This window comes from Oryctolagus cuniculus, chromosome 9 (assembly GCF_964237555.1).
Source record: "Oryctolagus cuniculus chromosome 9, mOryCun1.1, whole genome shotgun sequence".
Lineage (NCBI taxonomy): Eukaryota > Metazoa > Chordata > Mammalia > Lagomorpha > Leporidae > Oryctolagus > Oryctolagus cuniculus.
The window spans coordinates 109386209-109412054 of NC_091440.1; the positions used below are offsets into that span (position 1 = coordinate 109386209).

Genomic DNA, 25846 nt, shown 5'->3' on the forward strand with positions numbered 1-25846 from the left:
TTTTAAATTTCGGAGCCATCCCGGAAATGCTAGAGCTTCTGATTGTATAATTCATAATTCTTGTTAGAGGGCTAGGTTCATAGTGGACCTATGAGGAATGCTGAGCTGTGTAACAATCATAGGGGGAAAATATTGACGACTTTTTATAGCAAAGCCTGATTGTCAGCCCTATGGCTAATATTCTTTTTTTCTTTGTTTTATAAAGATTTATTTATTTTTGAAAGGCTGAGTGACAGAAAGGGAGAGACACAGAGACGGATCTCCCATTCTGCTATTCATTCCCCAAGTGACTGCAACAGCTGGGCTGAGCCAGGAAGAAACCAGGAGCCTGGAACTCTGTCCTGATCTCCTACATGGGTGACAGGGGTCCAAGCACTTGAGACATCTTCAGCTGCCTTCCCAGGTGCAGTAGCAGGGAGCTAGATTGGAAGAGGAACTGGTGCTCATATAGGATGCTGCTGTTACAAGCTGCTGGCCCCAGGTTCTTGTCTTAACCTCACGGTGCCTGGATGACATAGATCTGAATGGAAGAAAGACTGCAGATACTTCCAATTAATTGCATCTGTTCGTCAGAGGCAGTGCACTGTCTTCTGCTTTGAGGATGGAACCAGTCAGCGAGGCAGGGAAAGCAACTGTCATTTCTCATTGAAACAAGACTCTACCTATTTCAGGGCCGAGCCATCTTCATAAACTTCCAGGGACAGTGCTGTCCTTTAGACTGAGGAGGCTGGGCTCATAGGAAGAGTCCCACATTGTTGTGCTGGGTGTGATGGGTCTGGGACACACCCTCTCCCCAAGGCTGAACTGGCTGACTGGGCCACCTAGGGAGGAAGTTCCTGAGAGCCAGCGTGTAGGACAGTCCTAGTTTGTCCCAGAAAGTGTTGGTAGGCGTGCCTCAGTGTGTGCAAAGCCAAACAGCGTTTGGTTGGTAAAGATCTAATGGCTCAGCATCTAGGAGGTCCTGGGCATAGGGGAGAGCCAGGTTGAGCCTGTGGTGTGCATTTGTCCTGGAGCACTCTGAGACGGAAAGAAATCATCACAGCTCACGTCTCTGACTTGATGGATCTGGTTTTCTACATCACAATCCCCATTCGAATGCCTTTAGTGCTCTTTCTCACTCCCAAATCCTAAGGAATGATGGGGCCTTGTGGGGGAAATTCTAGAATGTTACCGTCTGTGATGGTACGTGCAGTACATGAAGGTACTTGAAAAAGTTCATGGAAAATGGAATTTTAAGGTCAGTCTTTTGATACGAGGATTTTGTTGAGGTGCATGTAAATAGGGGTTTTCAAAAACATCATAGAGATGCATGGTTTCAAAATTGGAATCACAATAAAATTATCTCTTGATTACATTTTCTACAAACTTTTTGAAGTACCCCTGTGTATTTAGGAAAGAACACTGGTGTTTGCATCTTAAGTTTTATTAGGTTTATCTCACTTAATTTGAGGGTGGACAAAATACTCAGCTTTTCTTCAAGAAGAAGATAGTGGTATTCAAACATGTGTTCTTGTAGGTTCTTTTGTATGTCTGTCTGCATCAACGACACCAAAAACCTAGAAAACTGGGCGGCTCAAATTTCACTTTATTCCAGTTTTTGGTAACGTGCAGATGCAACATGTTCAGGAAAGCTTATTTAGTGTAAGCCAAGGCCACTGCTTTGTATCATTTCGCAGCTGGAGGAGTGTACTTGAATAGTTGTGTGTGCAGACTTCAGTTTAGTACATCTCAGAATAGCTACCCAGAGGAGAGAGTTCTTCCCTGCAATCTACAGAGGTTGGTATGGTACAAGCACTGGCTTTGCCAGGCGGCTTTCCTGAAAACCCACAGGGTGGAATAGAGCCCTTCCCTAAACTACTGAATATTACCTGTGTGTGACCACTCTGCCTGTGGTGCCTGCTCTTTGCCCTTCCGTTACAAGTATGGGGATGCCGTAGTATGGTAGGATAAAAGGGTGCCTATGGCTTTTTTTTTTTAACCTCCATCACTCCAGGGGAATGGTCACTGTTCTGTTTCAGTGGCACTGTTACCTCTCAGGTCTCCTGACGTGGGCTCCAGAAGTCATCATTGGGGGTAATTTATAATGGCATTTATAATGAGGATGGAGACAATTTCTAGAAAACAGTCCTAAATCAAGGACACTTTAGCTCTCTGATAGTGGAATATTTGAAATTATTGGTTGAACTTCTGTAACTGAAAAAAAAAAAACCATAATCCAAAAATACTCCAAAATTCAAATCTTTTTGAGAATTGACATGTTGCCACAAGTGAAAAATTCCACACCTGACCTCCCGGAGCGGTTCAAAGGCGCACTGATATGTATGGAATTACCTTCCTAGGCCTTTGTAAGATACATTTGATACATAAGTGACTTCCATGTTTAGAGTTGGGTCCTTTCCCCAGGATATTTCGTTACACACATGCAACTACTCCAAAACCCAAAACATCCCAGAATATGAAGCACTGCGGTCTTGAGCAGTTTGGATTGGGATATTCAACTTGACAACCGTCTTTTGTCAAGAATAACCTTATTTATGTTTTTCTCAATTCCATGAATACTTTATTTCTCAAGAACCATTGGCCATAGGCTGTTTCTCCACTATTCAGCCTTTTCAGAGACCACAAATGTGTGTAAATGGACTGCGTGTATGTCTGTGTGTAGGGGGTGGTTTCAATGTGATTTATAGGGGTTCTGTATCAAATAATTTTGAAAAGGAAAGACTTGTTAATAGTATTTTTTTAAATGGGTGATTTTTAATTTTGATTTATTTGAAAGGGGGGTTGGAGAAATGGACTGAGAGAGCTTCCATTCGCTGGTTCCTCCCCAAAAATGCTTCCAATGGTTGGGATTGGGCTAGCTCAAATCCTGGAGCCAGAACTCAGTCCAGGTCTCCCATATAGGTCACAGGGATCCACATGCTTGAGCCATCACCTGCTGCCTCCCAGAGACTGAATTAGCAGAAAGCTGGAATTGGAAGCAGAGCCAGGATGCAAACCCAGGCAACTCTAGTATGGAATGTGGGCATCTCAAGAAGCGGCTCAACCTTTGCGCCCAACACCCACCCCTATATTCACTTTTTGTGTCTTCTGTAATATGCAGCCTGGGTTGGGTTGAGGGTGGGGACTGCATTTTCCCATAGTGCACAAAGTACGTTCACACAGACGTCCCAGGTCCCTCAGCATTAGTGTACAAAGGAACGGAATTAGACGGGCGCCCTTCCTTGGCCCGTCTGGTTTGGGAGAGGAATGAAGATCAGGAATTGAAGTCTTCCTGGTTTGCATAGTTGTGTTTGCAGGACCACACTCCATTAGCAGCATTTCTGTTTCAGCCCTCACTGAGTTCAGCCTTGTGTTCTCTCCTCAGATCTCTGTGCAGCTCTTGGTTGTGCCTCCCTGCACCCTTGCTGGAGGTCTCACCACCGGCCTCAGAGACTGCCACGCTTCCTTTTTGTACGGCCGCTTGGTCTGATAGGTTGGGTCTGCAAATCTGAGAGCAACCTGTTTTTCTTTTTCTTTTTCTTTTTTTTTTTTTTTTTCCAAGATCTAAGCAGTATAATATAACTGTGTCAGGGTGTTCTCAGTCACATCATTGACCTCCAATGGCAGTTTATTCCTCCCCAGCCCCCACCCCTGTGACACTTGAATGCATTAACAGCACTGTCTGTAGCATTTTAATTTAATTAACCCAGTGTTTATAATCCTCTTGGGAAAATCCTTATCTTTCCCCCACCCCCCTGGCCCTTACAATGTTAAAATAAAGCACCTCTGGTTTCCATTTGTCTGACAGTTTGCTTTAGAGGTGAATGAACTAGGGTGAGACCAGAGAGGCAAGTGGGAAAAGAAAGAGGTTCCTTTTATTTGGGAGGTTGGGTGTTAGTCTCCTTAATCAATTCTGGCTAACGGTCTCTGTGTGAAATAGTGGGATTTGTTTGACTTCTCTAATTGCTGATACTCTGCTGATGCACCACTGTGATATTAAGTGTGTGGTTATCCTACGAGAATAAGAAACGAGGACCACGAGGACCACGTGAGTCACCCTGGAGATGCACGAAGAGGGACCAAAGGAGTGTGGTCTGCAGTGTGGAATCCCTGCTGTGTGTTCTATTTTCCTGGGATAGAGGCCCACTCCTGGGGCAGCATCCTCTCTGGGGTCCCCTGAGCGCTGTGCTGGCTGCTGAGCCCAGGTTACGGGAGGAGTGGGGGACTGCTGGCAGATTTTCAAAGTCCTAGATGCTCGTTTTGCTTTTACCCATCTTGGTCAAGGTAACTTCTCTTCTGTGACTGTCAGGCGTCTTCATTGAACCTTTTCAGAAGAGCTTCCTGACCTGCAGTTAGAGTGTTGCAGTAGTGACCTTGGATGGAGGAGAAGCCATGATGCAGAATGTGAGGAGTGCAGGGGTCACAGTCACTTACTTTCTGGTCTTCCTGCTCTGGGTTTATCGTGACAGTGCACAACTGTCTGCATCAGAATGGCTTGTGAGGGAAGGCCTTAATCCCCTGCAGCTGTGGGGTCAGGAACCGTGTGGATGCAAAACTACAAAGAAAGTACACCGAGATGAAGGTGCGAGACAATGATAATTTAGCAAGTCAGGTTTTATACACTTTAAAGGTGTACCTAGCTTGGTTTTTATCAGTAGGCTGGAAGGAGTTGATGCAGGAGAGAAGGTGAAATCAGCTTTGAGCGCTGGGTTTCTCCAGCTTGCCCTTGATAGAGCTAGGGAGGCAGGGATTGGGTGCCACTCGCGCTGGTGAGCTACCGAGAGGGTATTGTGAGTTCCTCCATTGCGGTACCGATCAGCATCTCTTGTGCTCACACTCAAGCCGTGCCATTAGGAGACCCTTTGGCCACATGATGATTTCTTCACTAAGTTCTGCTTCTGTAAAACCCTAACAAAACAGAATACTACTTCTGGGAAGAAAGTCGGTGGTAGATAGCTAACCGTGTAACCGTGTATTGAGCTTGGTGGTAGCCAGTATCATGTGAGGGTGGCAGAGCATGGAGAACGTGTTATACGAGACAGTCTCTGAAATGCTTAAAAGCCCATCTCACCCTGAAAAACCTCTAAATAGATGTTGTGTTTCCCGTTTGTGTGTTTATGTATCTTGGCCTGCACCCCCCAAGCAACCCCAAAGCAGACACCAAAATGTCTAACTGATCTTTAGGTCAGTGTTGTTCACAGTATGTGTGGTGTTGGTCAAATTCAGGAAGAAACGTTGTGCCCCTGGGTGACCTTTGTCGGGCCATCTTGACTGTGGCAGAAATGAAATGTGGGATTTATGTGCTTGCCGTTAATTAAGAAAGTCACCAGCAACTCTTGATTGGATGTATGTTTAAGCAGAGAGATTCCAAGGGCCTTCATGGTTCCTAGTGGATGCCTTAGGGAAGGTGTAGCAAGGTGTACAACAATATGTATAGATTCATTTACAATTGAAACTTCAACCACAACCGCCAGACTTTCCAGGCTGTGAGCAGAAGAGCAGCTTTACTTGGGTTCTAGGGCTGGGGGATTCCTCTTCTTCCCCTTTCGCACTTGACATATAAAATGTTTTTTTTTTTTTTTTAACCCTCTTTCCAGACCATAAACACCTACTTCACTTTCTTTTTAAGATTTTCTTTTGCTCTTGATTTTTGTTTTCATAGTGGCATCTTCCTGGTCTTTTCTTCCCAACTTATTTTTGGACTTTGTGTGTCCCACTTGACTTTGCCCAGAAAAACCACAAACAATAACAAGTTATGTTTATGTGTGCACTGAAAGTCAAGCTAGCTGGCGTGCAGATCTGAGATGCAAACTGTGGTGCTGTGTAGCTGAATACAATAGCTGCTTTCTTGCCAGTGTTTGCAGCATTTGGACTTAAAGCTAATAATAATCTTCCCATCCCGTATACTTTGTTTTAATTGATCTAGAGAACACTGCTTATTTCAACAGTGGATCTACCAAGGTCGTCCCCACCCGATTTTGGTTGATGAGTGTACTTATTTAACCACAACTTGCCTTATATTTAAATAATTCTGGAACAAACTCTGAAATTATTGGGAGAAAAAGGCAGTCTTGATTCAGATGCGGAGAACAAAGGAATAAGGAGATACTGATAACTTCCTGCAATTAAACATAGGATAGATCGGGCAGTGGTTGTCTGTGTTCATAGGTTTATTAGCTAAGTCTAGAACTTACTTTTTAAGCTATCGCTTTCCATTCTGTTTAGCTCTTTCTCCTTGGATCTGAGTACAGAGTCATACTTTGATGAAAAGCTGGGGATATTGTCCAGGATGAGAAAATGTGGTTTTAATGTATTGGTGACATTAATATATGTCTTGGAAAATAATTTTTGCAAAGGTTGTCTGGAAGCTACTCTCTTAGGCGTATTTTCTCATTCCTTAGTCTGTGTCCCACCTCTTTACCTGGAAAACCAGGGAGTGCATACCTATTGACCTGATTCCTATTGTCACCCTTCCCCGTGTTTTGTTACCAATCCCAAATGGAAGACAGCTGTAGACAACTGAGAGAGAGCAGTCAGATTGCTCAGAAAGCCCCAGCTCTGCCTTGCTCCCCACCCCTCTGGACAAGCTCACACCTCCATTCCAAGTTTTCATTGTCTCTTCCCCTCCCCTCTTCCTGCCCTTATTTTTAACAGCAGGAACGAATTTCATATACACCTCCTGAGAGCCCTGTGCCGAGTTACGCTTCCTCGACTCCACTTCATGTTCCAGTGCCTCGAGCGCTCAGGATGGAGGAAGACTCGATCCGCCTGCCAGCGCACCTGCGTGAGTGTTTGCGCCGCGTGGCTTTGGCTGCCGTGGGGAAGGGGAAGACAGGTGGGCCACCTGCTTGTCTGTGGGAGTGACAGGCAGTGGGCTCCGGGTCAGGGAGGGTGAGTTCTGAGGTTCTTTTCCCGTGACTTCACCTGCTGCTTTGGCATCTTACTCCATCATCCCAGAATGGCCTCGAAACATTTGAGATTCCTCTTCTTGTTTCTCAGTGCATTCATCTTGTCCTGGTGATGATTTGTAAAAAAAAAAAAAAAAAAGAACTCTGGAGATGTGCATGTATGGCAGCGTCAGCTTAGTCGTCTGTTGGGCAATGTGAGTTTGCCTATTTGCAAAGTTTATCTGCATTCCTAAATTCCCACTTATTGCCTGGTATTTCCTTTGATTAAACATTTTGATCAGTTTTTGAGTCAACTCCTTCCCGTGTTTTTAAGCTTTCCCTTTCTTTATAAGCCTTCCCTACCTCCTTTCTTTTTTTTTCTTGCTGGCTGCTTTTCTTCATTTTATTTGATTTCTTATTTTTTTGTTGTCATTTGAAAGAAACGCAGAGAGAAACAGGCACACAGACGGACATTATCTTCCACCCACCGGGTCACTCCCCAAATGCCTACAACAGCCAGGGCTGGGCCATGCCAGAGCCGGAGGCCTGGAACTAAATCCAGGTTTCCTACATGGGTGGCAGGGATCCAGGTACTTGAGGCATCACAGGCTGATGCCAGTCTCCAAAGCAGTTGACACCTGTCATTTCCTTTTTGTGTGTCTTTCCTGCACTGCTACCCGGCCCAGGGGATAAAATACGATTCGGCACCTGGGAAGAATGGAACACTTGATTCCCAGCCTGATCTCAGTAGGGCCCAGGTCCTCACAGGAGGACATGGGGGTCCCATTGACCCTTCCCTAGTGGGTTTCCAGTGTGGCCTCATCGTGTTCATCATCTCTCTTGTTCGGTGTTCCCTGGTGAGTCTCCGCTTGGAACGTCTGCCCCCAGAAGGTTGGCGGCTGAAGAGAGAAGACAGAGAGCAGGCAGAGACAGATGATGTGGCTCCTCTTTATTTTTCTGTGACAGTTCCAGAACTTGGATTACTGTGGGTGCTAGAGGGTCTGGGGAGATGTTGCTGGATTATCCCTTCTGCCTCCCAGTGATGACAGCAGCAAGCAGCTGGAGCCCTGGGAACCCTTCCCGTCCTCCAGCGTACTGTGTCCACCAATAAAAACTAAATTGTTGTCCACTGTCTTCAAAACTGTCCTGCTCTCTTTCGGCAGGGAGTGGCACAGCCTTTACACACACAGCCCTAGTCTGCCGTCTTCTCATCCGTAGTGAACTTTTAAAGAAGAGATAGGGACTGTGATGGTGCCTGGGTCATGGCTGCAGGCCCTGTTGTCCTTAGTAAACTGGAGTGTTCTGGCAACGTTGGAGTGGGCAGAATTGGAAAGGAAAGTGGGCATAGCAAATTCGCTGCCAAAGCCGTCCTGTGCCCAGTGTACCCACTGGTGAATACCCATGCTGCACAGGTGGAACACTTCTCCCTACTCTCATTTATTCACTCCATGAAGAGTTAAGTCTCTGCCCAGGCTGTGCCAGGTATTCCTTTAGGTCCTGCGGGGACAGAAATGGACAAAGCAGACAAAAGTCCCTGCTCAGGGGGAGCTTAAATTCTAGTACAAAGCAGAAAAAAATTTTTTTGAAGACTTGTCCCAAACAGGCTAAGGTTTCTTGAATCTTTTATTCCTATATTTTGTGATACTTCACAATGATGCCCTCTCTCCTGCCTTGCCTCTGGATGCCTCAAGCTCTGTGACCATAAGAATCCCTCTCCTGAAGAGGTTATCATGGTCGAACAAGTGAGCACACACACACCCCACAACGGCAATGAGATCTTCATCTGCAACTGGTTCTGCTGCTTGCCTGTGAGTCAGTCGCTTACTCAGCGTCCTAACATACACCACTGTGTTAGGACAAGAGTACATCTAACAGCCTTCCTGGCTTTAAAATACGATTCTCATCTCAGGCAGCACTCTCCATTCTTGGATCTGTTGCCTCCCTAGCAGCAGTTGACTTTTTACTTGGGCAGACAGTTTGCTCAGTGAGCCATGTCTGTGCCACTCAGCAGTGCTTTGCCAGCTCCTGCCATGTGCCCAGCACACAGTTGTGATAGTTTACATGAGTTGTGGGCTTGCCCCGGCCCAGGCACTATGCAGTGTCCTTTATATAAATTATTCTATCCCATTGTCACAATACCTGTAAGATAGCTTAATTTTATCTCAGTGTCACGCTAAGAACTTGGAGGATTTAAGTAATTTTTATGTTTGTTAAATATTTATTATTTATTTAAGTCAGAATTAGAGAGAGAGAGAGACAGAGAGCAATCTTCCATTCACTTGTTCACTCTCCAGATGGTTGTAGTGGCCAAAGCCAGCAGCTAGTAGCTTCATCCAGATCTCCTACTTGGGTGGCAGGGGCCCAAGTACTTGGGCCATCTTCTGCTGCTTTTCCCGGGCCATCAGCAGGGAGCTGGATTAGAAGTGGAGCAGCTGGGACACAGACCAGCACCCATATGGGATGCAGGTGTTGCAGGCGGCAGCTTTACCAGCTATGCCACAATGCCAGCCCCTAAGTAATTTTTCAAGGTCAGTCACAGAACCTAGTCAGAGATAAAGTCAACAGTTGAACTGAGTTCTGTCTGAACCCAGAGCGGAAGCTCTTGTCTGTTCTGCCACTGTTTAAGTATGTGTTTGTAACTACTCTTTGGATGTATAGAAGAGGGCAGGGCTGCCACTTCCGGTATTCACTGCAGTGGTTTATGGCTTGGAGCCCCTTGTGACTGTTGCCCTGTCTGTTGTTGCTGAGTCTGCCTGTCACTGTTAGATGGCTGGATGGTCTCCACCTGGCTAGCTGTCGACAATGGAACTGTAGCACAGCACTACGGACCTTGGCATAGAGTCAGGAGTTAGAAATTGGATTTAGGTTGGAATAATGGTTTTGCCTCAATGCCTACTCTATGGCACTCTAACTTTATTTCTTGTTTTTCTTTTTAGAAATATCCATTGTTTTATTTTGTTGTTTATTTGGGAGCAGAGAGAGAGCTCCTGTGTGCAGATTCACTCCCTAAAAGCTTGCTATGATCAGGGCTGGAAGAAGAACAAGTTGACTGATTACTGCTGTCTCCCAGAGTCCGCATTAGCAGGAAGCTGGAGCTGGGAGTTGGGAGTTGGTAATCAGTGCTGTGTACTGAGCTGGGCACTGCGATATGGGACGTGGGTGCCTTAACCAGCATTGTAACCTGTCCGCTCCAGGCTAAGGTTAGATACTGCTGCTAGGAAATCTGCCTGAGCCTGGTCGCGATACCATCACCTCCAGCATCCAGATTGAATCTGCCCAGGCCCTGCCGTCTGCCCTCCGCCGGGGCTCTCTGAAAGGGGCTTGTCCTCCCTGTGCCATGGAGAACTTGCTGCTCCACACATTTGAGATGAGCACACAGCCCCTTGATGGCAATGGCTGAGGCTGTGCCCTCCACGGGAAGATGTATCCCAGCTGAGTTTCCAAAGCTAAAAGAAAATAAATATTCTAACAAGGGATCTGGGTTATGGCTGTTTTAATCTGGGATTCCAGACAATTCCCAGCGGAATGCTCATGGAAAGTACGGGGAAGAATCTGAAAGGCAAGGCAGCAGCAGGACGTTTATGGTATTGCTAGGTTGAAGGCATTCCTAGCTGCTTGTTTTAAAGAGATAGTCACCAGACTGGTATGCCTCCCTGTGGCTTCTTTTCACCATTTATCACTGATCTCCAGATAAACCCTGTCTCTTAACTCTTTCTTCTTTCATTCTTAAATCAGAAAATATCCTTGAGTGGGAGCTGAGGGATGGGGGGGATCATATCCTTCAAGATTCTCATACAGAGTTTCTCACCGTTCTCTACTGCAAACAGTAAGCTAGACCCAAACTGCAGCACAGCGCGACAAATTAGTGAGCTATTGCAAAGTGGAAAGTGATGCTTTTCCTATTATTTGCCTGTGATAAAAGCAAAGTGATAAATGCAGCAAGTGTTAAGTGGTGATTATGGAGGACTTAAGGGAGGATAGGGGCAGGCAGGACCTGGGGCAGAAAAAAAGCCAAGGGAAGAAGGGCCTGGTGGGTGGGCCCCTGCCCTGGTCTGACTCATTGCTCGGTTACAGAACAGTGCCCCTCAGCAGTCCTCCGACAGAACTCTGCTCACCAGCAGTGCACACAAAAGGAGGTTTGTTGAGAGGATGAAAAGAAAATCAGCGTTTTTCTTCTTCTGTGATGGGTATTGAATTATTCTTAACATTGAAGGGGTTAAAAACATCTTTTTTTTTTTTTTAATTACATTTTAGCAAATGAGAGAAAGATCTCTTGGTCTGCTAATTCACTTCCTCAATGCCTACAACAGCTGGAGCTGGGCCAGGCCGTAATCTGGAGCCTGGAACTCAACGGGGCCTCCCACGTGGATGACAGGGACCCGCATATTTGAACCATTATCTGCTGCCTGCCAGGATGCACGTTAGCAGGATGGCAGAATTAGAAGCAGACCTGGAACTCCAACCCAGCCACTCAGTTTTGGGGTGGAGCATCTCAAGCTGAGTCTTAACCACTGCACCAAACTCTCATTGCCCCAAAGGTCCATTCTTTAAAGAGACTATCGGCGGCCGGCGCCACAGCTCACTAGGCTAATCCTCCGCCTGCGGCGCCAGCACTCTGGGTTCTAGTCCTGGTTGGGGTGCTGGTTCTGTCCCAGTTGTTCCTCTTCCAGTCCAGCTCTCTGCTGTGGCCCGGGAAGGCAGTGGAAGATGGCCCAAGTGCTTGGGCCCTGCACCCGCATGGGAGACCAGGAAGAAGCTCCTGGCTCCTGGTTTCGGATCGGCGCAGCACACCAGCCACAGCACGCCATTTGGGGGATGAACCAATGGAAGGAAGACCTTTCTCTCTGTCTCTCTCTCTCTCTCTCTCTCTCTCACTGTCTAACTCTGCCTGTCCAAAAAAAAAAAAAAAAAGACTATCAGCAGCCTTTTATCATAGCTTGGAAGCACTTTAAGGACTAGTTACTCTTGATTCTCTAAGCAGAGAAGGGCTGTGGCCTGAAGCAAATGCTTTTCCCAGCTCTCCCTAATGGAAGGACTTCTAATTTGTCTACCCAAAGGCTGCCTTTTAATAAACTTATGGGGTGGTGGGTGCCCCATGCAGTGGTGCCAGCTTGCTACCTGGAAGAGGCTGGCCCTGTGTTTATAGCAGTTCTGTCAAAGACGTGGCCTTAGAGAGTGATGCCTGGCCACAGCCCCTATGATAGTAATACCAGGGGCCTTGAAAAAGCTCATGGAAAATGTGTGTTCTAAAAAACTATGCATGGATTCCCATTTCTTTTTGTACCAAAATAAACTTACCTTTTAATTCCATTGTCCACAGATGTTTGGAAGTACCCTCCTGTATTTCAGATTTATGAAGTGGAATTTAAATAATTAAATGTCTTTATTTCAGATTTCTTTTAAATCGACAAGGTGGGCATTTGGCATAGCAGTTAAGCGCCTATGTGGGATGCTCACGTCCAACATAGGAATACCCAAGTCTGAGTCTCAGCTCTTGATTCCAGCCTGCTATGAATATGCATCCTGTGAGGCATCAGGCTTGATAAAAACTTGGGTACCTGCCACCTGTGTGCAAGACCTGGGTTGAGTTCTGGACTCTGGGCTTTGGTCTGGCCCAGCCCCAGCTGTTGCAGGCATTTGGGGGAGTCAACTAGCAGTGGTAAGACCGACCTCCCTCTCTCTCTCTTTCTCTTTCTCTCTCTCTCTGCCTTTCAAGTAAATTTAAAAAAAATAAAAAACTCATTATCGTCTCACATTTAGTTGACTTAATCACATGTAATCATAGGCTGACCTTGTGCCATTTGTCCAAAGACTTTGCAACCTGCAGTGTGCGTTTAGCCAGCTAAAACCCTTGTGAATTGATATTTAAACGTCGGAACCCAGTACTCATTCATCATGTTTAGTCGTGTTACGGTTTATGATGCTGCGGGTTAATAAATAGCCATAATAGCCACTCGGTGTTTTCTAGAGTCAGACTCCCAGAAATAGTCCCTTGGCTCCACTTCCTTTCCCTGTGAATCTTTCAGAATTCTTACATTACTACTGCTGCTTGTGTGTGCTTAATAATTTAATTTAAGGCCTGCCTTTGGAAACAGTGCCTTGTTGCTCCACTGCTCTGCTGTTTTGCATTCTCAGCAGAATAACCGGGTCGAAGAGTCACATGACAAGCAAAGCTGTGTCAGAACCAGATAGAAAGAAGGGCTGCGTCTCCATTCTGATTGACTGGGGCAACAATTCTATATACTTTGAAGTTACGTTCCCAAAGAAAGGCAAAACTGGGAACCAAGTGTAATCACAGTTAATATTTTGTATTGTTACCAACAACAAAATGCATCTGTACATATCATCTCATTTAGTCATGGCAGCCCTTGATGAAGTATTACTTTTCTGTTTTATCGGTGAGGTCGCTGTGGCTCAGATTGAGCAGCTCAGTTGTCCGAGTTCACACGTAGAGGTATACATAGACTACTGTGCCTTCAGAGTAGAGCCAGTCCTGACTGCTGGAGTCCAAGCAGCCGCAGGCATGGGGTCAGGGGACAGGTGTGGCTCTAGCAGTGCTGCTTGACCATTGCTTTGTGCAGGCTGGCCTCTCCCAACCGGCTGGAGTCCCCTTCTCACAAGGATGCAGGAGAAGCGTCAGACTTGAGAGCCCGTTACTCCGGATCTGAGTTTAGCTGACCAGTTTCTACTGCTGTGCCTACGTTACACTGTTGTGCACTCAGCTTGAAGTTCGTTTCGTTTGTGCAACCCAAAACAACAGGGCTGGATCTGTGAAGGCCTCAGCTCTGAGAGGGGTGCTCAGCCAGACACTCACATCCAACAGCATTTAAGGGGGCTGACCTGCTGACAGCAGCGGCCCCTGCTTCTCACAGTTCCAAGTGAAAAGACCATGGGGATAGAAAGGACCTGGGTCCCAATGCACCGGGCTGCCCTTTCCTATTAGATGATTTAACTCCTCTAAGACTCAATACTTTTCTTTCTTTCTCTCTCTCTCTCTCTCTTTTTTTTTTTTTTTTTTTAGATTAGGATATTTACTTGAAAGACAGAATGACAGAGATAGAGGGAAAGACAGAGATCTTTGTCTGCTGGTTCACTCCCTAGTGTCTGGGCTGGGCCAGGCTGAAGCCAGGAGCCAGGAACTCCATCTGGGTCTCCCACATGAGTGGCAGGGGGCCAAGTACTTTGGCCGTCTCCTGCTGCCTTCCTAGGTGAAGTGCTTTCCAGGGAACTGAATCAGAAGTGAGCACCTGGGTCTCAAAGTGGTGCTCCCATGTAAGATGGTGGTGATGTAGGCAGCAGCTTAACCGACTGTGCCACCATGCCAGTCCTTCAAATCTCTCTCTTTTTTTTTTATAAATACTCATCTGTTTGAGAGACAGAGGTCTTCTCTCTGCCAGCTTACTCCTCAAACACCCATAACAGCCAGGGCTTGGCCAGGCCAAAGCCAGGTGCCTGGAACTCTCTCCAGGCCTCCCATGTGGATGTTAGGGTCATGGGACACAACACCCAAGCCATCTTATGCTGCCCTCCCACAGATAAGCAGCAGCAGATAGCTGGATCAGGAGTAGAGCCAGAACTTGAACCCAGGGACTCTGACATGGGACGTGTGTGTCACAAGTGTGAACTGCTGTGCCAAATGCCCATCAGTTAGACTCAAATTCCTAATAACACCTACTGAGAAGGATGTCCTGTATGTGCTGGAGCTCACTTATGCATAACACTGGGTACAGTGCCTGGCTTATTAGGGTGCCAGTAAATAGCTGATTGAGGAATAACTTCTCATTTTCAAGGGCTAAAGGGAAGCGTGCCTGTCTCTGTCTGCTTCGTTAGAGAAAGGACCTCGTGTCCTGTCTGCATGGTATGACTGTTTCCCTGAGTGTGACTGACTTCCCCAAGTCCAAATTCAAGGAAAGAAGCTGTCTTTTCTGACTGTCCCCCATGGTATCAAGAGCTCGGCGCTGCTGGGGGTCGCCCATCCCAGGCCCTTTGCCCACCCACATGCCAGTTCCTCGGTGTGGAGCTTTGTCTTCATGGTCTCGCCCGAATCTGCGCGTCTCCTCCTGAGACCTCTCAAACCCTCCCCTGTCCTTCACCGTTCTCCGTGTTCCAAAAACGGCCTCGCACACAGCTGCCTGTGACGCGCGGTGACATCACCAGCAGAGTTGAGGCCAGGACACGGGGAAGAGATTGAATTCTCCGTCAGCGTCTGGACAAAGCAGTAATGAGCTCTAACAAAGCTGGCCAGCCGCTGGCATTTTAGATGTTGCTTCTCGGTAAGCCTCCTTTTGGGCGCCTTGACTCTCCGCATTCAAATGCTTGAAGGCGGTTCTGCTTCCCCGCAGCACATGTGGCTGTGCGCGGGGCCTGGGGAGCTGCTTCAAACAGCTTGAAGAGAAAAAACAGCCCACAGCAGAGCAGCCAGGATGCTTTGGAAGGGAAATTTCCTTTTTGGGTTTGCTGTCGGAAAGAATTTCCGATGCAGGCAGACGTTAATTCCTAGCTCCATGCTTCCTGATAAGGAAGCAGCTTCAATAAATGTAGCTATTTATAGATGTCTTTCTTTCTTTTTTTTTTAAATATATAACCAGAGGTTTATTGACCTTTTCTTTCACTTCGCATTTCATGCAGTGAGCTCTGTGTACATTTAAGGCAGCTCCTCTAGCCTGAACTTGGACAAAGGGCCTCAGAGCCAAGGGCGGGGAAGGGGGGTTAGGGGGATGGAGGGTGGAGTACTGAGAATGGCACAACCACCTCCATGCTGTCCTGGGCTCTCGGTTTCCTTGGGGCTCTGAAGTGGCCATTTGGAAGCTGTTCAAAGCCAGTTGTCCCTACCTGGCTCTGTGGGTTTTTTTATGAGAACCCTGAGATGCCCAAGTCTTATCTGGACCCAACATTGAACTATGACAGACTATGAAAAAGCAAAGACAGTGAGGGCCAGTTTTATGACAGAGACTCGGACAACAGCAGGAAATGTATAACCATACTTCCATTTCTTCTTTCTCTACTCCCCTGGCTCCCTCTTTTCAATGTTGTTGTTTTATTTGGCTTTTTTTTTAAAAGTATTGATTAGAAAGGCAGTGTGACAGAGAGAGAGACAGACAGACAGACAGAGGTCTTCCATTTGCTGCTTCATTCCCTAAGTGGCCGCAACAGCAGGGGCTGGGCCAGGCCAAAGCCAGGGGACTGGAGCTTCATCCGTGTCTCCAACATGGGTGGCAGGGGCCTCCTCAGGTGCACCAGCAGGGGGATAAATCTGAACTGGAGCAGGGGGGACTCGAACCCTGGATCTGGTATAGGATGCTGGCATCACAAGCGGCAGCTTCAATCGCTGCTTCACAATGCCAGCTCCTCCTGGCCCCCCTTGAATTTCCCCAGCCATCACTGCCTCCATAGTCTTTCCCTGGCAATGTCCAGGTGCATAGGGTCATGGTCAATCACACATACAGCGAAAGTTTGTGGGAAAATGCAATTAAAAGAGAAGTTTATTTTGTTGCCAAAAAGAATCAAAATCCATGCACTTTTTAAAAAATTAATAAGCATTTTCTTTGATAAACACCTCATGTGGATACAGGCACGGATTTCAAATTTTTTTTCTGTTTTCCCTTGAACTTTTTGAAGTACTCTTGTAGGTGCTGGCAGACAGGTAGGAGAGAGTCAGCGTGATGTTGGCTTGAGCTGTGCTTTCCTCTTCGTTACCGCCCTGCCTCGGTTCAGCTGGACGTATAAGTAGGAGAAAGTCCCCATGCTCAGACAGCAGCTGTTTCCCCCGTATTGCTTCATGCCTGAGTTACACCTCGTTGGTAACTTACACGCCTGGAGTTCCTGGCAGCACTGATTTTGACAGCTTCATCCTCAAGCTTTTCCAGAAGTAAATTTTAGCAGAGCCCTTCGGATGTTGCCACAGGTGGTTTCTGATTCTTGGTTGCATGTACCACATGTGGGTGTTCTGCAGGGTTGTGGGGTTGGAGGGTGTCTTTTTTTTTTTTTTTTTTTCTTATCTCTCCTCAAGCAAGGATAGAGCAGGATCTGAGAGATTTAACCCAGCCTTGGCTCTGACCATGTGCCCACTGAAAATTCCCAAGTATAATTAGTCACTCCACCCTGATATTTCCTGCTTCCATCTTGGGTGGGTAGAGTAATCCCTGTTCTTTGGAAATTGGTCTGTTACTGCTTCCTGTAGATCATGGTTGGTAATGAAGCTTTCAAGTGGGTTTATACGATTCCAGTAAGAGAAACGCAGAAAGGGGTGGACCATTGTGGCTCAGCAGGTTAAACGACTGCCTGCAATGCCGCTGGCATCCCATATGGGCGCTGGCTCAAGTCCTGGCTGCTCCACTTTCCATCTGGTTCCCTGCTAATGTACCTGGGAGACCTGGTTGGAGTTCCAGGCTCCTGGGTTTGGCCTGGCCTAACTCCATTGTGGACATTTGTGGAATGAACCAACAGATGGACAGTCTCTCTCATTCTCTGTAACTCTGACTTCCAAATAAGTAATCTTTTAAATATTGAGAGAGAGAGGGAGAGGGAGAGATAGACAGAGAGAGAGAGAGAGAGAGAGATGCAGATTACAGAGATAGGTCATGGGTAAAGAGATGCATGGTAGATGCATGTTGCGTGTCTGGAGGAAGAAGTCTACCCATGCAGGCCCCAGTAGAGGCTGAATTCTTTGCCCATAAGGTCAGGGTATTAAGTAAGGTAGTACACTGAGGAGGATGAAGGTTCATAAGGAGAGGGAGCAGAATCATTAACCAAAAAAAATCCCTGTTGAAGGACGTTGAATAACACCATCTTCAGGAAAGCTCCAGAGGTATCAGTTACCCCTGGAGCTCTACTTTAGGAGCAGTGGTGTTAGGGTTTAACTCCCTATTTTTCAGACATGGCTTACCTTTGTAACTGAAGGGGTGTTGTTTTTTGGTTTTGCCGGAGAGGGTTGGTCTCTGCACCGCAGCTACCAGCCTACAGGAGATATGTCTCCTTTAGGAGCCTTCTGAGACCAACTGTGCTTAAGATCATAAGGCCACTGCAGCAGTGATGTGTGAAATAAATGATAATAGTCACCACTGATAGCCAGCAGCTGTCCTAGTGGTTAAGACAATGACAATTAAAAGCCTGAGTCCTGCATTGGAGTGCCAGCCCTGGTTCCTGACTCCAGCTTCCTGCTGATGTGGGCCCCAGGAGGCAGCAATGATGGCTCACATTGGGTTCCTGAACCACCCCCATAGGGGACTGGATTGAGTTCCTGCCTCCTGGCTTTAGCTGAGCCCAGTCATGGCAGTTCAGGCCTTTGAGAAGTGAAACAGCTGTTAGGAGCTCTCTCTGTGAGCCATAACTTGAGTACACATCTCTTTCTAAAACCTAGACTTTTTTTTTACTTCATCTTACTGCTCCCTAAAAGTGTTGTAAACTGATGAAACTTGAGAAAATCTAGGCTAAAGACCTGATTTAAAAAAAATGTTAAGTGGGCCAGTGTGTAGTACAGTGGGTTAAGCCACCGTCTGCGACTCCAGCATCCCATATGAGAGCTGGTTTGAGTCACAGCTGCACCTCTTCTGATCCAGCTCCCTGCTAGTACATCTGGGAAAGCAGCAGAGGATGGACCAAATACTTTGACCCCTGCCACCCACATGGGAGACCTGGATGGAGTTCCAGGCTCCTGGCTTCAGCTTAGCCCAGCCCTGGCTATTGTGGTCATTTGGGTAGTGAACCAACAGATGGAAAATATCTCTTTCTCTCTCTCTTTAACAAATAAACAAATCTTTAAGCAAATATTTTTTTAAAAGTTATGCAAAATATACATCTGCATACATTACTGATAAGGGAGCCTAAAGGTATAAAATCAGAAATATATGCTAAATTAATTTTGAACTTGGAAATAAAATTTCAAGGCCAATCCTATATGCACACTGTTACATACCATAGAAACAGATTTCAATTCAGTAGAGTCCCATAGTCCATGATTTTCTGGCTTTTCGAAAGAGATGATCTACTTTACAGATCACTATTAATCAGAAAGAGGGTATGATTGAATGGAGAGTCTGTTATTGAATTTACAAATAAACGCAGTGAACATTCTAAAAATTTGTGTTAAGCTTCAGAAAAAACTATCTGTTTCTGGTGCCTTTGTCGACCCGCATGGCTACGTCCCTGCAGTAGGTTGCAGAGCAAAAGCCTCCCCTTCAAGGGGTCAGCTCCCTGTGCTCTGGCCCCATGGGGTTCCCACTGGGGTCATCCCCCAAGGATCCATTCTTTCCCCGGGGCCATCAAGTGAAGTAGCCCGAGTACAATTCCTCACACAGTTTACTGTTCTGCAATTCCAGAAGAGAAATAGTTGGGACAGCCTCAGCGAGGTCTGGCTTGGAAATGCCCAGTTTCAGCCTCGTGCACGGCTTCCTGTGCTCCACATCCGACGTTCGTGCACGTGGTGGTATTTCGTTGACACAGACGGCTGTCCTCTACGTGACTCTGATCGTTTTGTGAGATGCCCTCCTACAGGGAAATGCGGGAATCTAGCGTCTGACTCTGCTGGCCACTTCCCTAGGATGCCGGTGATTGAGATCAGGTCAGTGCCTTTGTGAGATGGCGCCAGCTCCTAGGCCTGGCAGGCTCCTGAAGACCGGCTCTGCCTCTCTGGCCTGCTGCTGGGTCCCGGGATGTTGTGGCTGAACCGCAGGCTTGCTCGCCTGTTTTCACAGCCCCCTTCTGGCCCAGGAAGTGTCCGTGAGCTGGCCCTTTGCCCAGTGCATTACGCACAGGTGTGGCTTCTGGTAACTGTCTGCTTGACCCCAGCTGTGTGATGTGTGGGAATCCCCTCCACATCTTGAGGCATGTTTGCCTTTCCTGTAACCTGCAAAAATTACAATCTGCGTTTTTCTCCCTCTCAAGAGGATGTCCACTGGGCTTGGGGCTTTACAGAGCCAGCTGATCTGCATGGGCAGGCCACACCGTCCTCCAGCAGCTGGCCCCACAGCACATGCACAATTAATACTGCATTAATTAATTATGGGGGAAAGCACAGTTGGCAAGGGAACGAAGGCTTTCAGCTTCTAAAAGTGAATGCTTTGATGCTGGGCGTAAAGCACATTTCCATCCGCCCCAGCCAGCAGAGAGGATCTGTGGCTCTCATCCCGTCCACTGGGCAGGAAAACTCATGCCCAAGGAATTGTTGCTCACAAGTCACTTGAATCACCTCCTCATTGCCACAGGCTGTGAAAAAGGGGCATAAAGTTAGGGGGAAAAGAATTGCCCCAAAGTAGCCGTGAGAGGTGAATAGAGCTGATGAGATTTCATTTTTTATATTTTTATTTATTTTCGCTTTATTTGACATACAGAGAGGCAGAGAAAGACACACACACACACACACACACACACAGAAAGAGGGAAGAAGGGAGGGAGGGAGAGAGAATCTTAGATCTGCTGGTTCACTCCCCAAATGCCCGCAACAGCCAGGACTAGGGTAAGCTGAAGCCAGGAGCTCTCCCACATGGGTGGCAGGGACCCAAGTACTTGAGTCGTCACCACAGCCACCTAGCCTGTGCGTCAGCAGAGAGCTGGATGAGAAGCAGAGGAGCTGGGACAGGAAACCAGGCACTCCAGTACAGGATGGGGACGTCCTAAGTGCTGTGCTGTGCTGTGCTGTGCCAAATGCCCATCCCAGTGGGGAGTTTTTGTCTCCTAAACTAACTCTGTGTCACCATCAGGGGCCCTGAAGAGAGAAACCAGTAGGAATGAATGATTCACTGCCAGCTTCCTAGGAAATAAAAGGACTCTTCTCCCTCCTCCTCCCTGTACGCAGTTCAAGTTCACAGACCTGTAGCTCTGAGTTGGAAGCTTGCTCCCTCTGGGACAGGGTTTCCTGCTAGTTGTGAACAAAATAGGGGAGAAAACCCTTTCCTTTCTTTTTCATTCTGATGCCTTCCACGCTGCTGGTCTCAGAGCTCAGAACTCCCACGTGGGTTCCTTTCACTTCTCGTGTGGGATGGCAGAGGAGCCACCTTGCAAAATCCCCTCCTGGACAGACAGTTCTTCTTCCCCTATTCACAGCTCTGCCAAGCACTTTGTGTGGGGCCCTTGCTGACCTTAAACTTTGGTCACAATTCAAATATCACCCAGGTATTTGGGTTTTTACTGAAAGGTCTGGTAGGACCACAGAGGTAGAAATCCCCGTGAGACATTTTCCTTACTTGAGACCCGAGGGCTTCTAAACTACACCTCAGTGACCTGGTGGAGAGGAATTTTTGAGACCCACAAAAACCTAAATGGATGTACAGTTGGGTATTTAATCGAATGTATTTTGGACCTTGTCATGGAGATGAAGTTTTTCTTTAGATTTTTAGGCAAAGATAAAGTTTTAATCCACATAATGCTAGGGTGTGTGTGTGTGTATACACGTGTGTATGTGTGCGTTGCGCAGCCGGGATTGTCTCACAGCCATTACTCCAGAAATGTGCTTTGCAAAGCTTTCTGTGATATTCCTACCACCCAAGAGATCGGGGAAAGAACTTCAAGAAACACAACTGGGTATTGTAGCTTTGGCATTGTGCAGACAGCTGTGTAGCTATCTTATGTCTGGTACTTCTTTGTTTGCCAGAGTATTGAGATTCAGAAAGTGGTTTCCATACTTTCATTGTCTGGATGGCATTACTTGAGACCTAGGCTAGAGGGTTATAATCGTCTGTGAACAGAGCCAATGCTGTGCATAAGAACAGAATGTAGTTACCCACTGGCAATGACTTTAAGGCCCATGAACATGAATATCTCCAACGATGAGCTACTGTGCTGTCTGAAATCCTACCATTAATGGATATTCCCTTTGGATTAAGCACATGGCTCCATTTTTATTCTGTTACTTATTTGAGATGCAAAGAGAAGAAGAGACAGACGAGTAGCTCCAATCTTCCGGTTCACCCCCCACATGGTTTTGAGCCAAAGCCGGGAGCCAAGCACTTCATTCACATCTTCTGTGTGGGTGATAGGGGACCTAATTACTTGAGCCATCACAGCTGCCTCCCAGGGTCTGCATTAGCAGGAAGCTGAAGTCAGGAGCCAGAGCCAGGTATTGAACCCAGGTACTCAGATGTGAGAGATGCGTGTTCTAATTAGAATCTTAACCTCTAGGGTAAACGCCTACCCCTCCCCACCCCCACCCCAGATCCCCTTTAAAAAGTATCCAAGTATCCAAGACAGCACCTTGGATAGAGATCATTAATCCCTCAGATCCCTAATATCTTAATTAAAATTAGTTTGTTGACTCTTGAAATGGGAGGACAATGACCAGCATCAAAGACCAAAGGAGGGGATAGAGCTATGAATAAACCCCAACATTTTGCTGAGTGCTGATTTTCTCCCTAGTGGATCCAGATAGAAGACAAGGAAAAAACAAAAACAAAAACAAAAACAAAAACAAAACAAAACAAAAAAAACGGCCTTTGGTGTGTAAAACCCTGTGACCCTGAGCCTCTGAGGCCAGAATGAGTAGCCTGCTACTTTATCTTGGTCTTGAGACGTTGCTGGGCTCCATCATGACCCAATAAAGCTTGGCCTCCTCTGGTCCCTCATCAGCTTGAGAATGTGCACATCTTTGCATTTCTTTGACAGGAATAGTGAATTAAATCCGAATCCTTACACCTTTCAGCCATTCCCACTAAGTGTCTTTACCTTTGAGTGACTAACTGTTCCAACTTAGTACCCAGGCCGTGTATATATGTATTGTATATATACAACCTATTGCACCAGATTTAAAGTTCAGTGGCCAGGAACATCTTGACCCTTAGGGACCTTTGTGTGGCTGCCAGAACTGGTGGCTTCTATGAGGGGTCTTCAGAGGGTTTGCCAGTTCATTTGGTGCAGAAATTTTTGAAATCTGTTCATTTTTTCCCATAATCATTTTCTATTAACTTACTTTTGAAGCCTCTCCTATGCATAGATTTCAAAAAATTTTGTGCAAAATAAACTTATCATTTGATTCCATTTTCCTTGAGTTTTTTTACCCCAGTACCTTCATACATGTGTGACAAGGAGAAAGTATGTGAAATTTGGTACGAGATTCTTTGTAACTGTCCATATGCAGTAATAACTTCCATTTACTGCGTGTTTATGGTAGGCACTTTTCATGTGTATTATATCATTTAATCCTCATGATAGTCCTTTGAACTGGAGTTTATGATCCTCACTTTGCTGACAGAAAGTCAGGTTTAGAGAGATTAAGGAACTTGGCCAGAGTCACAGAGCTGATAGGCAGTATAGCAGCTCCCTCAGACTCTTCTCTGCACCTTTCCTCCCAATACAAACCAAAGCCCTATTCCTTAGAGCCTTCTCTTTACAGACCTGAAACATAGTGTTGGGTCATCCTCTGAGATCCAACTATGGTAAAAACATCATACATTTTAGGAAAATATAATAACTCACTAAAGAAAAATTTTAAAGCCTCCCCGCTAAAAAACATCTACCACAACACCAAACCTCACTTCCATATGTTTGCATTCCAGGGAGCTATAGGATTCTCACTAGTCCCTGAAAGATTGCCCTGTTTCCTGGCCAATAATGTGCCTCCCACAGCCCCGGCACATACTAGTGTGATACAATCAGCTTCTGTCGCCCTGGCCTTCCAGCACAATCCAGGTGAGATCCAGGCCTGCCTTGGTATCCCAACTGTCTCTCTCTCTTTGTCCCATGGCTTGATACAGGAGGCTACTTCAGAAAGTATACAGAAAAAAATGGAATTAAAAGATGCACTTGTTTTGCTGCAAAATAATTTGAAATTTATGCATAGTTTTTTATAATAAGCATTTTTCATGTACTTTTTAAGAAGATTTCTATTTTGAAAGGCATTTTGACAGAGAGAGACAGAGACAGAGAAATCGTCTATCTGCCTTTTCACTCCCCAAACAGCCACCATGGCTGGGGCTGGACTAAGCCAAAGCCAGAGGCCCAGAACTCCATCCAGGTCTCCCACATAGGTGACAGGGGCCCAAGTACTTGGGCCATCATCTGCTGCTTTTCCAGGTGGATTAACAGGGACCTGAATTGGAAACAGAGTAGCTGAAACTTGAACTGGTTCTCTCTCTCTCTCTCTCTCTCTCTCTCTCTCTCTCTCTCTCTTTTTTTTTTTTTTAATTTGACACATTTAGACAGTGAGAGAGAGAGACAGAGAGAAAGGTCTTCCTTCCGTTTGGTTCACCCCCCAAATGGCTGCCATGGCTGGAGCTGTGCCGATCCGAAGCCAGGAGCCAGGTGCTTCTTCCTGATTTCAAATGCGGGTGCAGGGACCCAAGCACTTGGGCCATCCTCCACTGCCCTCCCGGGTCACAGCAGAGAGCTGGACTAGAAGAGGAGCAACCGGGATTAGAACCCAGCACCAATATGGGATGCCGGCACCACAGGCGAAGGATTAACCAAGTGAGCCACGGCGCCGGCCCCTGAACTGGTACTCTTATATAGGATGTGAATGACCCGAGAGGCGGGTTAACCTGCTGTGCCAAAACACCAGTCCCTCCATGCCTGTTTTGAAGAACCTTTGTATTTATAATTTCAAAATTTTTTGCGCCAGTTTATCTTTCAAGAAATTATTTACTTATTCATTTACTTATTTTTGATAGAGAGACAGAGACAGAGAGAGAATGAATTTTCATCTGTTGGTTGACTCCCCAAGATGCCCCCAACAGCCAGGATTGGGCCAGACCTAAGCCATGAGCCAGGAACAAATCGAGGTCTCCCATCAGAGTGACAGGAACCCACTCAGCGGTCACTGCTGTCTCCCAGGATCTACATTAGCAGGAAGACAGAGTTGGAGTCAGGAGCCAGAACCAAGTATTGAGACCAGGTATTCTGATATGAAATAGGGACATCTTAACTAGAGTCTTAGGTGCTAAGTGCAATGCCCACCCCTAAACCTATCTTTTAATTTCATCTTTCCAGGAACTTTTGGAGGTACCCTTGTATAGTCTGAAGTTCAACCCCGTTCCCTCTTTGTTCTTTGAGTCTGTTCTTTCCTTTTTCACAGCTTTGTGTTTATGATGAAGTAACTTGAAATGGAATATGGAAACCTTAACTCTGAATCTGGCCTTTTCCTGTCTGTGCCTCAACTTCATCAGAGCCCGTGTGTTACTCTTCAGCACAGTTATTCTGGGCTCTCACCTTGTCACCATTCTCAGTACGTCCGGGAGATTAATTTTAATCAGGCTGTGGTTTGAAATGGTGCTCCCCCCTCCCCATGTTTTACTTAAAATTCCTCACTGGGAAAGTTTGCGTGGAAAAAACCTGCCACCCTAAGATAAAAGGTGCTTTGGAAGAGACCTGCTTTGGGTGATAGAACTTGCCAGTTTGTTTTCTTGCACCGTGTACATCTGAAATCCTGCAGCCTTCTTGCCGCAAGTCTGTGTGTGTGTGTGTGCGTGTGTGTGTGTGTCTGAGGGGAAGCAGAGTAGGTGCTGTGTGCTGAGTTGCCAGGTGGGGTCACAGTGGTGGCGGTGGGGGTGGGGGCAGTGCCTGTGACTGTGGACTTGCCTTCTCTTCCTGCAAGCTGCAGGTCTTAGTTCCTCTTTGGAAGCTAAGCCTTTGGTGGCTCATGGATGTGTGGGAGGCAGCCACACAGGAAAGCGAGGAGGGCGGAAGAGGCAGCCGGGGTCGGTAGCCGTGGGGTCCGCCCGTCGTGGGGGAAGGCCTGGCTGTTTACCCCAGCGTCCAGGCAGCAGCAGACAGCCAGGGGTGTTCTCAGGACTCGGCTGCCAAAGTTTCTTGAGACCGCGCCGCTCAGAGGCATATGCTGGGCTCGCTTCTGAGGGAAATTTCCTTTTTGGGGAAGTTGCAGCAAAGGAATTTCCTGTGTGGGCAGACGGAGCTTCCTGACTTGAAGGCTTCTTGGAAGGGAAACAGTTTCATAATGAAATGACAAATTAAAGACATACCAGCCGGGTTCACTTCAAAACAGCCATTGAGAGCGCAGGCAAAGCCCTGTTATACTCCCTCACAGAACAAAAATAAAT

General features: G+C 46.7%; 1 protein-coding gene across 9 annotated transcripts in view; it reads left to right on the plus strand.

The window, feature by feature from the left end:
• Positions 1 to 25846, plus strand: part of ETV6 (ETS variant transcription factor 6) — a 271165-nt gene that overhangs the window by 107338 nt on the left and 137981 nt on the right. For 7 of the 9 annotated variants that reach the window (XM_051850767.2, XM_051850771.2, XM_051850770.2 and 4 more), the window contains one exon: positions 6634 to 6763. In XM_051850767.2, coding sequence (XP_051706727.1) covers positions 6634 to 6763 — 130 coding nt within the window. Of the gene's footprint in view, positions 1 to 6633; positions 6764 to 25846 lie in introns of those variants that run through there. The other 2 variants (XM_051850772.2, XM_051850775.2) reach the window with 1 other exon arrangement.